Raw genomic sequence first — 15,098 nt, 5'->3', positions numbered from 1 at the left:
TTTTTATTGGATATTGTTGGGATTCTGAGGCAAGGAGAAGTAAAACTAAGGCAGTCTAAGAGTTAAAGCTTTGGCCCCGAAGAAATGCATCCTGAGTCCTTTCTCTATATCTCAAGTGTGAGGCTGAAGCTTGCCCTGTGAAGTCATTTTGGGGGAACATATTTGAGGTAATGGAAGTGTCTTTTTTTTGCAGTACCAAGAAAGGTATTAGTTAACGGTCCAAAACTGTGATGTTGACATTTGTTTTTGTTCTTTGCTTTGGTTTACTTCCATTTTCTTAAAGCAGCAGAACCCTTTCTCTTGCCATTGTGTGACATGCAGGAGGGGCATGGGATGCCTGGAATCCCCCATGTGGCCTCTTCTATCTAAATAAACCCATGGGACTCCAGGGAGCACAGGGGAAAACCACTGTGTGGAGGAGATCTCACTTAGTGAACTCATTAGGTCTATATTTAGGAGTAGACATCGACCCCATAATTTAAAAAAAAAAAAAAAAACTGTCCGAAGATGTCTTAGAAAATATGTTCTCGTCCTATTTAATTGTTCGGCTCTTGTGTATTGAAGTTTATCTTCCCAAGGGAATAGATGTCCCATTTTATGTTTCTACTTCATGTAGCTCAACTTGCAGGTCTTTCTTTGCAGGATAAGCTGATGTTTTATAACATTTTGAAAATTTCTTGATTTTTATATTTTTTACCTTTTTTGAGATGAAATTTCATTCTTCTTGTGCAGGCTGGAGTGCAATGGTGGGATCTTGCCTCACTGCAACCTCCGCCTTCCGGGTTCAAGCAATTCTCCTGCCTCAGCCTCCCGAGTAGCTGAAATTACAGGCACCCACCACCACGCCTGGCTAATTGTGAATTTTTACAAAATTAATACAGGCTGGTCTTGAACTCCTGACCTCAGGTGATCTGCCTGCCCCAGCCTCCCAAAATGCTGGGATTATAGGCATGAGCCGCAGCGCCGGGCTGAAAGTTTCTTTAGAATCTATCAGGTCTTATCGTGGTTTGCAACATCATATACCTATAGTTAAGCTAAATAGACTAGCAAACATTTAAAAATAAAAGTTTCATTTGTATTTATTTAAAAGAAATAAGTCGGCCGGGTGTGGTGGCTCAAGCCTGTAATCTCAGCACTTGGGGAAGCCGAGGCGGGCGGATCACAAGGTCAGGAGATCGAGAACATCCTGGCTAACACGGTGAAACCCCGTCTCTACTAAAAATACAAAAAAATTAGCCGGGCATGGTGGCAGGCGCCTGTAGTCTCAGCTACTCAGGAGGCTGAGGCAGGAGGATGGCATGAATCCGGGAGGCAGAGCTTTCAGTGAGCCGAGATCGCACTACTGCACTGCAGCCTGGGCAACAGAGCGAGACTCTGTCTCAAAAAAAGAAAAAGAAGTAAGTCATAATCTTAGGAGAGAAGGGTGTTACTAAATAAAATAGTTGTAGCTCCATTAATTTGGGAATCCAGCCCCTGTTTCTTTATTGACCCTGTCTAATCTCTGATTCTTTAGACAGTAATGGGAAGCTATGCTTATATATTTATTTTTTTAGCATGGGGTAGGAAATTGATTCGAAAACTTCTTCCTGCCTTCTGTCATTAAGGTGGGAATACAGAAGCCCCTGGGCTCTGCAAGGCCACCAGATCCTGTAGCTCTCCTCCTCCTTACCGCCACTGCACACACCCTACACAGAGCCTGAGGCCTGTCCCTTTAAGGACTCTGTCTGAGCCACCTTCCCTCTAAGGAAAGAAGCCTAGACACATGGCAGCTATCATGTCTGAGTGACCTGTGTCTTATACTGACCTGATATTTTAAAAACTGATATTCCTGTTAACCAGCAACTTTAATTTCAATCCAACAGGATTTGTTTTCTTCTCAAAGTGCGAGTAAGTTAAAAGGTGCATCTCTGCTGCCTGGCAAGCTCCCCACGTCGGTTTCCCTGTTTGATGATGAAGATGAAGAGGTAAACATTGTTATTGCAACACTAGATAATTTAGATTAGGAGAAAACGGTTGTTGATGTAACTTTCTACCCAGAGGCTCACACACTAGCAAAAGGTGGTAGGGAAGCAGTCAGGCTACCTGAAGTTTATATAACAAAAATATTTCTGTTTTTATTTCAGTGACTTCTTCATTATATTTTCCTAGCTGTGCAATGGAGAAGACATTAGATTCTTGATGCAGTTCTTGTGTGTGTGTGTGTGTGTGTGTGTGTGTGTCTATTGGAGACTTTCTCTGTCACCCAGGCTGGAGTGCAGTGGTGCGATCTTCACTCACTACAGCCGGGTTCAGGTGATTCTCCTGCCTCGACCTCCCAAGTAGCTGGGACTACAGGTACGCACCACCACGCCCGGCTAATTTTTGTATTGTTAGTAGAGACAGGGTTTCACCATGTTGGCCAGGCTAGTCTCGAACTCCTGATCTCAGGTGATCCGCCTGCCTCAGCCTCCCTAAGAGCTAGGATCACAGGTATGAGCCACCGTGCCCGGCCTCTTCACACAGTTCATATGGAGTGAAATCTACAGGTTCTATTTTTAGAAATCTGCCTTTGAGAAATACAATTGACCCTTTAACAGTGTGGAGGTTATTTTGACTTCCACATTGCAGTGAAAAATCCATATATAACTTCTTTCTTCCCAAAAACTTATCAACTAATAGCTTACTGTTAACCAGAAGCCTCACGGATAACATAAACAGGTGATTGACATATAAATAGTATAGTATCTATTTATATATTTTTGTATTCCTGACATATCTAGCATTTCCTTATTTTTTAATGATATTTCTAGGCTACATGGTTTGTCTGCAGGATTTTTCAAATTGTTGCAAATGTCCGAAAAAATTTTCAACATATTACTGAGAAAACATTTGTGTAGAAGCAGACCTGTGCAGCTCAAACCTGTGTCATTCAGGGTCAGCTGTACTTTAGTCTAGAGGATGGATCAACATATACCCAATGACCTACAAGAATGTTTTGGATCCAGTGGAGATACAAAGGAGAAGGCAGCCATGTCCTGACTATTGCCTTTCTTTCCCATCCTGGATGGAGTGAGCACAGTGGGGAAGAGAAATAAGAGAGAAGACAACCCAAACCTTAACTCTTATGCAGTACTGGGCAGTGGTAAGCTCACAGGCTTTGCCATCAGACCCCTGGGTTCATATCCCAGCTCCACCACTTGCAAACCAGGGACCTGGGGCAAGTAACTTAACCTTCCTTAAGCTCACGTGGCTTAACAGTGAGTAGGGTCATTGTGGCAGCTGTAACTACTAGTGTGAAGCTCTTGCAGAGTGCCGGCACATAGTAAGTGCATAGTGAATGTGAGCTCTGTCATTAGTATCCCCAATGGACACCAGCTCATTATTCTCCTGGCCTTTCCTACATTACCGCACTCTCCTTAAAGGAGACTTCATCCAGGAAGACACTCCCTTCATCCATCTTCACATTCCAGGGCTGCTCACCTGCTGTTAAGAGTTTGTCCATCCTAACTCAGACTCGGGCCCTGTGATGCTTTTGTTCCCCTTACCTGAATAAAAGCACCTTAATAAATATAACTTTTGGGGAGTGCTTGACCACAGAAGAATTTACGAATGCCATTAAACTTAGTACACCAGCAATTTTATTTAGAAAACTATTTGTCCACTTTGTATAATCTCTTTGAAACTAATGAGAAACACAAGTCATGCCTTCCCTCCATCCCAGGTGTATGTCTTTCTGACCTGTAAAGGAGTGGAGACAGACCCCCAGTTCTCTCCTTTGAGCCATTGTTCTGGTTTCTCATTCGTGGAGAGGACAGTGTGAGTTTCTGGTTGCTGAGGGGGCTCCCATGCCCGTTGCAGGCTGTAACCCCCTGAAATGAGCAGAGAGGCACTTGCCCACAGGGTGACTGGATGGGGCTCAGTTTCTCCTTGTACTTCGTGATTTCATTCGCATGTTGTCCTCCTGCTGCTTCGCAGCTGTTCTGCCTTCGAGTTGTATGGTAATCTCTTTCCCTTCTGTGGGTGCAGTGAGAAAAGGCTGTAGTTTGGGATTTACTAGCATTTTGTGGTTTTTCCCCGCCGGAGGTGTTATTTGTATACCTGACTGGAGACTGACTTCCTCACAGTTTGCTGTAGGAGGACATCCTATGTTTTCTGTTTATAAAGTTGTCTTACCTTTCTGCCATTTGCTTTTCTAGGATAATCTTTTTGGGGGTACAGCAGCTAAGAAGCAGACATTGTCTCTACAAGCTCAGAGAGAAGAGAAAGCAAAACCCTCCGAGCTCTCCAAAAAGAAAGCATCTGCCCTGTTGTTCAGCAGTGATGAGGAGGTGAGCTGAGGTTTCTCCTAAAGAAGATGGGATTATTTCACGGGATTTAAGAGTTAAAGCCATCCCAAGTCTTTTTCTACCTGTTTTATATCTCTTGATGTTGAGTCACCAAAGGCGATGTTCACAAGATTGTCTTTTCTGAAGGAAGACATTTAATGTAATATATCAATTTAAAGATGAATCTCTTCAAATTGGTTAGGAATAAGTATGACTCCCACACGCTAGTGTATGCTCCTTCAAATGAGTTAGGCCGGCTAGGGGAGAAATGATTTCTCACCCATCGCTAGGTTCATGGTCAAGTTCCCTAGAACAAATGACAGATTAACCAGAGAAGGGTGTGCAAGTTTACTTAAGATAAGTTTTACCAGACACAGGAGCCTTCAGAAAGGAAAACTCAGAGAAACAGGAAATCCTGTGTCAATTTTATGCTGTCTGATGAAGAAGCGGACAGTTTTGGAGAAGCACGATTAGATGAAAGGGGTGTGACCTGATGGGAATAAGCTGGGGGAGCTCAGCAAGGCCTGCGTTGTCAGATCATTCTCTGCATCTTTACAAATAAGGAGGCTCCTTTCCTCTGGGAATAGGGAGGACTGGCATGAAGGTCTCATGACCTACTCCAGAGAGGGTTAGAGGATTCTTCTATGGCCGGCTTCAGAGGAGAAGGGCCAGGGAAAGGTCAGAGAGACCTTTCTGCTTCTTTTTTCTCAAATGTCAAGGTCATATTTTGAGGTAGCATGTCCCGTATACCCCAATGACCATATATACTAGTATCTTGTTAAATGACTACTGTGTTTCATTAATTTAGAACTATAGTTAGGAGGAGTTACCTATGGAGGTTAAACTCCTTTTTGAGGGAATCTTAACAACATTTCTGTTTGTGATCTGGATAGATATTACCAAATCAGTTAGTTTAGTTGCTAACTCAATCAGATTTAGTAGCAGGGAATCAGATTTAGCTGTGCAGAAAAAGACTTTAAATATGATGATATAAAAAATCCTGAGTATTAAACATCTTCCTGTGTTATAATAATTCCTCTTTTTTTTAAACATTGTAGGCAAGTTAGGAGGGGGTGAAGTGGATATATAAGTCATAGATATGTTCATGTTCTTATTGAAAGCAATTTAAAAATTCCAAAGCAGATTGCACAAAAAATGTATTAAAAGCTTATGCGGCCGGGCATGGTGGCTCACGTTTGTAATCCCAGCACTTTGAGAGTCCGAGGTGGGCAGATCACTTGAGGTCGGGTGTTTGAGACCAGCCTAACCAACATGGAGAAACCCTGTCTCTATTAAAAATACAAAAAAATTAGCCGGTTGTGGTGGCGGATGCCTGTAAGCCCAACTACTCAGGAGGCTGAAACAGGAGAATCACTTGAACCCAGGAGATGGAGATTGTTGTGAACCGATATCGCGCCATTGCACTCCAGCCTGGGCAACGAGCGAAACTGCGTCTCAAAAAAAAAAAAGCTTATGCAACACACATGTGAACAAGACACAATGAAAAACTGCTAGTAATCCTTTACTACAAAAGTCTGAGTCTGGCCTTTAGAAAGCATTTAAGGAAATCCCACTCAGCTGTGCTCATGCCTTCACATCAAGGAACTCCCAAGCATATATAATTTGTGTTTTCTACTCAAATGTATGAATTTATGATGGGTTATCCAGTTTTTTTTCTTTTAAACATTGTCAGTGGTTGTTCCCCCCGTAGCAACAGCCACACATCAGTGTAGTTGCTCCTACTAGAGTATTATAGTGGTTCAGGAAAATAAAAACATTAGCTAAAGGTTGGAGCAAAAAGACATGCAGAGGAAAGATAACCAAGGTTCTAGAACAGGGGCGTCCAGTCTTTTGGCTTCCCTGGCCCACACTGGAAGAAGAAGAATTGTCTTGGGTCACACATAAAATTCACTAACACTAACAATAGCTGACGAACTAAAAAAGAAAAAAAGGTTCCTGCATAAATCACATAATGTTTAAGAAAGTTTACAGATTTATGGTGGGCCGCATTCAAAGCCATACTGGGCTGTGTGTGGCCTGTGGGCCGCGGGTTGGACAAGCTTGTCCTAGAACAAAGACTGTCAACTTCGGCTGCTCACTGGGATCCATGGGGAACTTAAAAGAGTACTGACACTCTTAAAAGAGGGCACAGGGGCTCACGCCTGTAATCCCAGCACTCTGGGAGGCCGAGGTGGGCGGATCACGTGAGATTAAGAGTTTGAGACCAGCCTGGCCAACATGGCGAAACTCCGTCTCTACTAAAAAATACAAAAATTATCTGGGCGTGGTGGTGCATGCCTGTAATCCCAGGTACTCGGGACGCTGAGGCAAGAGAATCACTTGAACCCGGGAGGCAGAGGTTGCAGTGAGCTGAGATCGTGCCACTGCACTCCAGCCCAGGCCACAGAGCAAGACTGTCTCAAAAAAGGAAAAAAAAAAAAAAAAAGAAAGAAAGAAAGAAAAGACCTAACGACGAGTGCTGACAGTGGATCCCAGCTCCAGAGATTCTGAATTAATCGGTTTAGGGTACAGCCTCGTCATTGGAGTTTTGTGATGCTCTCTAGTGGATTTCAGTGTTTAGTCACTGCTTAACATCGAGGAGCACTTCTCAAACCTTAATGTTTAAGAAATCACCTGGGCACCCTGTGAAATGCAGGTTCTGAATCAGAAAGTAGGGGCAGGGCCTGAAATTCTGCATAATCTGCTGCTGGCTTGTGGACTCCACTTTGATTTGCAAGACTCTAGACTCCAGAGATAGAGCACTTATGCAAGTGCTTGGGAGTTCTTTCATTTGAAGGGGTGTGAGCATAGTCGAGTAGAATTTCCTTAAATGCTTTCTAAAGGCCGCATTCAGACTTGTGGTAAAAGGATTACTAGCAGTTTTTCATAGTATCTTGTTCACGTGTGTGTTGCATGAGTTTTTACACTTTTTTTTTTTCAATCTGCTTTAGGATTTTTAAAATTAAAATATTCTCTGGAGTTGGAAGTTCTTGAGTTTTTGGTATTTTTATATTTGGCTTCCTTCTTATAGCCTCTGTAATTAATGTTGATTCCCTGAAATAGACGAGTCGCTTGTCGTAACACAGTGCAGAACCACAGTGGGAAGAGACATCATGGCAGGTGTTGGAGGAGGAAATCATGAGAAGCTCTGTGAGGTCAGAGAACCCAGCTGTCTCGATTTGAGTTCAAAGAAAAGTCTTAGGCATGAGCTTTCTTCAAGACTGATGCACTAAGTTTAATACTTAGTTTAAATACAACTTAGTTTAACAAATGTAAGTTTTATTTTACTCCCCATGTTTTATAATCTAAATTGCCATTGGAATTTTTTTTTTTTTTTTGAGGCAGAGTCTCACTCTGTCCCCCAGGCTGGAGTGCAGTGGCATGATCTCTGTTCACTGCAAGCTCTGCCTCCTGGGTTCATTCCATTCTCCTGCCTCAGCCTCCCAAGTAGCTGGGATTACAGGCTCCGACCACCACGCCCAGCTAATTTTCTTGTATTTTTAGTAGAGGCGGGGTTTCACCATGTTAGCAAGGATGGTCTCGATCTCCTGATCTCGTGATCCACCCGCCTCGGCCTCCCAAAGTGCTGGGATTACAGGTATGAGCCACTGCGCCCGGCCTGGAGTTTTAATATATATTTTATGTTTTAAGGACCAGTGGAATATTCCTGCTTCACAGACCCACTCAGCATCTGACAGCAGGTCTAAAGGAGAACCCAGGGATTCTGGGACCCTCCAGAGCCAGGAGGCCAAGGCTGTGAAAAAGACCAGTCTCTTTGAGGAAGACGAAGATGATGATCTTTTTGCCATTGCCAAGGACAGGTGAGATAGTCGTTGGAAGGAATCCCTCGCTCCGTGTCCGTGGTAACAAGAAAAGGAATTTGATGCACAAGCTAGTTCCTCTGGTGATTGTTAATCATGGATCACATAGTGATTGTGCCAGTGAGAATGTCTTTGCTTTTCAGTGGCACTGTCTTTTCCCTCAGTACCCGGAAATGTTTGTCTTCATGGATCCTTATCTGATTTCTTCCCCAATCATTATTTTTTAACCTTATTCTTTTTCTTTGTTTGTCAGGGATTTGAGTATAGTTTGGTATCTTTTGTTTGTGATTTTTCTCTGGGCTACTCTAAAGTATGTCAGGTTTGGTCAGGATTACTTAAAAGTTATTTTAGGCCAGGTGCGGTGGCTCACGCCTGTAATCCCAGCACTTTGGGAGGCCAAGGCGGGCGGATCACGAGGTCAGGAGTTCAAGACCAGCCTAGCCACGCCTAGCCAATATGGTGAAACCCTGTCTCTACTTAAAAAATATAAAAATTAGCCGGGCATGGTGGCACGTGCCTGTAGTCCCAGCTACTCGGGAGGCTGAGGCAGAAGAATGGCTTGAACTTGGAAGGTGGAGGTTGCAGTGAGCCGAGATGGCACCACTGCACTCCAGCCTGGGCGACGCAGCAAGACTCCATCTCAAAAAAAAAAAAAAAAGTTTGTTATTTGAATAGAAATCTGCTCAGCATTGAACACATCCTGTTAGGAGGAAGTTCCCTGTAGAGCTGTGCAGTATCCCGCCAGGGGCTGATAACCCATAGCTGACCTAGGTGCCTCTCCCCATTAATGCTGGAACTGAAGCTGGTAGGATATTCAGAGTGAGCATGGGCTGTGGTTGGTATAACATGCTGCCAGATTAGCTTATGGGTTCAGAATTACTTCCCTGCAAATACTTTTTTTCCTTTTAAAAGCCTGACATGATTACTTTGAAATTCACCTGAATGTTATTAGCAGAAAGAAGTAACTGATTGGACATGGAAATCCTATGCTTTGGTGTGGTTAAGCGTCATTTGATAGATTCAGAAGTACCTCAGGTTTCTGTCTCCAAATACTCGGATCTTGTCGAGCATCACCATTTCTGCATTAGGCCCCTGTAACTTGACACTCGGATGCATCTTTGGTCTCTGATTTAGAATATAGGCTCTGGAAACTTGATACTAAATTCTGATTCTGCCAGTTCCTGTCTGAATAACCTTGGGCAAGTTACCTAACTTCCCTGTGCCTCAATTTCCTCATTTGTTAAACAAAAATAAAAACAGTATTTCTGTCATCGGTTTGTTGGGATGATGAGATGGAATCTAAATGTGAAATGCTGAGCACAATAGCTGGCACATTCTGAGCCCTCAGGTATTACCAGTTAGCATCGTGAGTGCAGGGAAATAGTACATTCCTTTATTTTTGTTGCTCTCTCCTGGGACATTCTTCTTCCTATGTTGCCTGGCCACCTTCTTTCAAAACTCAGTGTAAGTCTTGTTTCTTAAGAAGCCTTCCCGGCTGGGCGCAGTGGCTCACGCCTGTAATCCCAGCACTTGGGGAGGCCGAAGTGGGCGGATCACGAGGTCAGGAGTTGAAGAACAGCCTGACCAACATGGTGAAACCCCATCTCTACTAAAAATACAAAAATGAGCCGGGTGTGTTGTGGTGGCACGCACCTGTAATCCCAGCTACTCGGGAGGCCGAGGCAGGAGAATCGCTTGAACCCGGGAGGCAGAGGTTACAGTGAGCCAAGATCTCGCCACTGCACTCCAGCCTGGGCAACAGAGGGAGACTCCATCTCAAAAAAAAAAAAAAAATGCCTTTCCTAACTTTAAACAGATGAGAAAGAGAAGAAATAGGGAGTCGAGGGCGGACATGGCTCCACCTTCATACCCCCACATCCTCAGCTGAGCATTTTCTTCACTGTATCCATGTTAGCTTGTTCCCATGAGTGTCCACTACCCCCACCCCACACAAGGTCATAAATCTGGCAGTCTGAACCCCATCTTGTTTGTGGGTCCTGGTTCCAGCCACACACCATACCTGGCTTTCAGGAATGCTTTCTCTGCTCCAGATACATCCTACCTCCTATTGTTCCCGAAGTTGTCTGTCAAGTTTTGTGTATGGAAAATAATTCATACTTTCATCAGATCTCAAAAGAAGCCTTATACACACAAGAAGAAGTTGAGGTGAGGATGTGGAGGAATTGGAACCCTCATACACTGCCGGTGGGAATGTAAAATGGTGTAGACACTTTGGAAAGTGGTTTGGCATTTCCTCAAAATGTTAAACATAGAGTCACCATATGACATAATAGCTTCGTTCCTATGTATATACATAGGAGAAATGAAATTAGTTGTTCATGTAAAAACTTGTACATGTGTGTTTATTGCAGCCTTAGTCATAACAGCCAAAAGTGTAAACAACCCAAATGTCCATCAGCTGATGACTGGATAAACAAAATGTATAACCATACAATGGACTATTCTTCAGCAATGAAAAAGAATAAAGTAGTGATGCATCCTAGAACATGAATGAACCTAGAAAATTTTATGTTACTTGAAAGAAGCTGGTTACAGAAAACCACATATTGTATTGTTCCATTTATATGAAATGTATAGATAAACCATAGAGACAGAAAGTAGATTAGTGGTTGCCAGGGCCTGTGGGGCAGGGGGAATGGAGAGTGATGGCTCATAGGCATGACGTTTCTTTTTGGGGTCATGATAATGTGCACTTAGGTTGTAGTGATATTGCACAGCTCAGTGAGTATATTAAAAAAACCATTGAAGTGTGCACTTTAAAAGGGTGAATTTGGCCAGGTGCAATGGCTCATGCCTGTAATCCTGATTGGGAGGCCCAGTGGAAGGATCTCTTGAGGCCAGGTGTTTGAGACCAGCCTGAGCAACATAGAGCAACCTCACCTCTCCAAAAAAGTAAAAAAATTAGCCAGGCATGGTGACGTGTGCCTGTAGTCATAGCTACTTGAGAGGCGAAGGCAAGAGGATCACTTGAGTTCAGGAATTTGAGGCTGCAGTGAGATATGATTGTGCCATTGCTCTCCAGCCTGGGCAGTAGAGTGAGACCCTGTCTTAAAAAGTAAAATAAATATTAAAAATAAAGTAAATACGAGGTGAATTTTATGGTACGTAAATTATGTCTCAATAATGCTACTAAGAAAAAGAAATAGAAGCCAGGCACAGGGTCATTTCTCAGTGCTGATCCTGGCCCTGTGATCTCTCTTGGCAACCGTCTTCCTGACAATTTGGGAAATAGGCATGTCCACTTTGGTTCTTTTTGTGCCGTAGGAAGTGGGAGAGAATGTTCTGCTTGGGAAGGCTCAGGCATCGTATGCCTTGCAGAGGTAACAGCTGGTGCACCTGCACTGGATAGTAACAGGAAAGGGGCAACCTGAGGCAGGAGGGACAGAGGCTGGTGATTTGTTGGAGACAGATTTCATCTATTTCAAAGGTCTTTCCTGTTTGCTTTCAACTGTGTAAGGTCAACTAATGGCTTGGGTGTTCGGGTGGTAGGTGGGTTCCTGTAGGTGCAGTCTAGAAGAAATATTGTTGTTACGGTTTTTGTTTTTTTCATCACACTTTTCCTTAATTTGACCTTTTGTTTGTTTGTATAGCCAAAAGAAGACCCAGAGAGTGTCACTCCTCTTTGAAGACGATGCTGATAGCGGAGGCTCTCTGTTTGGCTCTCCTCCCACATCTGTTCCTCCTGCAACAACGGTATTCTTCATCTCTTAGTCCCAGGAAATGTCCTTGAGTTTATGCTGCATCAGTAGTGGTACTTCCCCGAATCAGTCTTCATACCTAACCTTGGAGGCTGAGTCTTATGGAAGACCTTATTTGCCTAGTTTCAGAAAGAGATCTTCTGATTAATAGTGTTCTACAGAAGAAGCACACGTGCAAAGCCATCATTCAGTGTCAGGTGTAGGAACAAGGAACTGGGTCTCAGAAGAGGCTTGGCCCCATTGGCATGGAATTCTGCTAACATTAGACTAGGCCAGTTAAGGCAAAATCATTCCTTTTATGAGTGTGTGTCAAGTACTAACACTGGTCCTGGTTTATATTAGCCAATCAGTAAAAAGGAAGGAAATTCTCACACGCGCTACAAAATGCATGAACCTTGAGGCCGTTATACTCCATCAGTGGAGAAATGGTCACACAGGTCCTAGTACAGTTAGACTGTGGAATACTATACAGTGGTGAAAAAACCCAGGGTGGAGCTTATTGGGATGAAAAACATACTGCAGGCCAAAAAAAAAAAAAAAAATGCATAAACACGTAAACATGGTGTAATTTAAACTTTAAAAAACAAGAAATACACATGAATGCCTGGAAACTGGCCTGAAAGTATCGATAGCACATTGTTACCAGCGATTATGTCCCGGGAAAGGTATGGAATGGGGGAGATCATACTCTCAGTGCCTTTTTAAAGCCTTTTTAAAGAAGGCATTTGTGCATTACTGTGGAATTAGAAATAAACTCCAAACAAAAAATATCTAGGAGATATGGAAGAAGACCCTTCCTGTTAAATGGAGTTGCACAGCTTATACCAGAAGCTCTCAGCCCTGGGCCAGCATGCTGCCCACCCTGGGCCCCAGGCTCCCTGCTGCTGCTTCTACGTGGCTCCTGAGCCTTTCTTTGGGTGCTGTGTACTTCCATCTCCCCCTTTGAGGACATCCAGTGGCTGTACAGTTAAAGGAGTCAGGAGATCTGATTGGTTTTTCTTTGTAAATTATAAATAACCTACTCTGGAGGATAACTGAGCAATAAATTAATGAATTTTGCAGCCTCTGGTGCTATAAAACTTCTTTCAACCTGTGGTAATTATGATTGTTAAATAAAACAAAAGGTCAAGACACACAACTTAAGTAGCTGAATAGCCTACACGTTTTTGATTATTTGTGAATATAATCATCTTTAGACAATAGTAAATAGAAGATATTTCTTATTTACAGATATTTCAGTGTAAGTTAATTGTGACTTGGTTGTAAGCCTATGTTGACCAAAAGGTTAAACCACAGGCAGAAGAACTTAAAGAAATGTAATGTGAGTTTTGTTTTGAGCCAAGCTTGAGAACTACTAGCCCAGTAAAGAGACTCCGCACAAACTGAGAATGCTTCCCAGAGTGGGCCACACGAGACACAGCATTTATACATTTCTGTTATATAGAAAATGGGAGAGGGGGGCAGTGAAGCAAAGGTGACTTTCTTAACAATTCAGATTGGTGCTCAGTGACATTGTATATAAGATAAAGTAAATATGTGGTTAACGTATTTTACTCATTAGCCTTTTACCCTAATAAGTATGTAGGGGTCGCAGGGTCAGGAGAGGGATGGTTGATTTTGTGCTGCCTTTGTGCTTCATCCAATAGGCAGGTTGTAATCGGTACCTGTCAGTGTGATATTTGACAGACTCTGGCCTTGCAGGTGAGGTTCAGCTTTCGTTCATAGGCCCGGTTTCTATTACCCATATGGCCAAGATGCAGCCATATTAGACAATTTTTTTTTCTTCAGACTTTCCTTATTTTCTGACACCTATCAAGAAAGTAAGTTTGACCAGGCGTGGTGGCTCACGCCTGTAATCCCAACACTTTGGGAGGCCGAGGTGGGTGGATCACCAGAGGTCAGGAGTTTGGGACCAGCCTGGCCAACATGGTGGAACCCCATCTCTATTAAAAATACAAAAATTAGCCAGGCACAGTGGTGCATGCCTGTGATCCCAGCTACGAGGGAGGCTGAGGCAGGAGAATCGCTTGAACCCGAGAGATGGATTTTGCAGGGAGCTGAGGTTGTGCCAGTGCACTCCAGCCTGGGCAACAGAGCGAGACTCCATCTCAAAAAAAAAAAAAAAAGGAAGAAAAAAGAAAAAAACAGGAAGTAAACTTCATGACAAGGATGAGCTTGTCTTCAAGAAGATTAAAACTGGTACTTTGGGTAGCATTTTCTGTGGTTTAAGGACCTTAGTTATATATGAAGGAAGAATATGATTTGCCATACTTAAGTCTCTTTTTGTCTCCCCTATCAACTATTTGCACTGAAATTTTTTTTGTTTGTTTTGAAACGGAGTCTTGCTCTGTCGTCCAGGCTGGAGTGCAGTGGTGCATCTCGGCTCACTGCAAGCTCCGCCTCCCGGGTTCATGCCATTCTGCCTGAGCCTCCCTAGTAGCTGGGACTACAGGCGCCCACCACCATGCCCAGCTAATTTTTTGTATTTCTTTAGTAGAGACGGGGTTTCGCTGTGTTAGCCAGAATGGTCTCGATCTCCTGATCTCGTGATCCGCCCACCTTGGCCTCCCAAAGTGCTTGGATTACATGCGTGAGCCACTGTGCCCGGCTGCATTGAATTTTTATGTAGTTTTCAGTGAGTCCAGGATGTTCCACAAAAGCCTTTTCCTTTAATCACTTCAGTATTGCCTTATCTCTTCTGAAATTCTTTATGGCTTCCAGTGTTCTTTTATGTCAAGTTCAATGGTTTTGCACTTTACTTATCTCTTCCTAACTAAAAATCCCCTTGCTCTCTTCTTTCTTCATTCATCACATTTTAAAATCATGATTAGCAATGTCCTTCCTTAGTTTCCCAAATCTGCCTTCCTAACTTGATTTAGGCGTTGCCTCAAAGCACACTTCCTCATGTCATATGGTATGATTTGTATCTATACTATACTATAATAGAGCTTTAGTTTTTTCTCAAGAACTTGTTGTTAAGTCACTTGCTGCAAAGATGCCATGAATTCCAGGAAAGTCACAAACCTCAGTTTCCTAGTCCCCAAATCCCTGCCTCCCTGATAAGGAAGAGATGAGAAATGGGCTTGAAGTGCTTGCAGACTTGTACTGAACACTGAGTTGGTATAAAACGCCGGGACTGGCCGTGGAAGTATAGTGTATGGTCCTTTCAGATGAACAGACAAACAGATGTGTGCTAGCTGTTATATAAGTTAGGAAGAAAGTCAAGGAAGGGTCAGGTAGAGAGATAAATATTA

General features: G+C 43.2%; 1 protein-coding gene across 17 annotated transcripts in view; it reads left to right on the top strand.

Moving 5' to 3' along the window:
- The window catches only part of WASHC2C (WASH complex subunit 2C), a 64,713-nt gene that overhangs the window by 33,699 nt on the left and 15,916 nt on the right, over positions 1-15,098 (top strand). For 15 of the 17 annotated variants that reach the window (XM_032142432.2, XM_032142465.2, XM_032142425.2 and 12 more), the window contains 4 exons: positions 1,863-1,964; positions 4,176-4,307; positions 7,956-8,125; positions 11,737-11,839. In XM_032142432.2, coding sequence (XP_031998323.1) covers positions 1,863-1,964; positions 4,176-4,307; positions 7,956-8,125; positions 11,737-11,839 — 507 coding nt within the window. Of the gene's footprint in view, positions 1-1,862; positions 1,965-4,175; positions 4,308-7,955; positions 8,126-11,736; positions 11,840-15,098 lie in introns of those variants that run through there. The other 2 variants (XM_032142400.2, XM_032142513.2) reach the window with 2 other exon arrangements.

This window comes from Hylobates moloch, unplaced genomic scaffold (genome assembly GCF_009828535.3).
Source record: "Hylobates moloch isolate HMO894 unplaced genomic scaffold, HMol_V3 SCAFFOLD_3, whole genome shotgun sequence".
Taxonomy (NCBI): domain Eukaryota; kingdom Metazoa; phylum Chordata; class Mammalia; order Primates; family Hylobatidae; genus Hylobates; species Hylobates moloch.
This window is presented reverse-complemented; position numbering and strand designations above follow the sequence as displayed.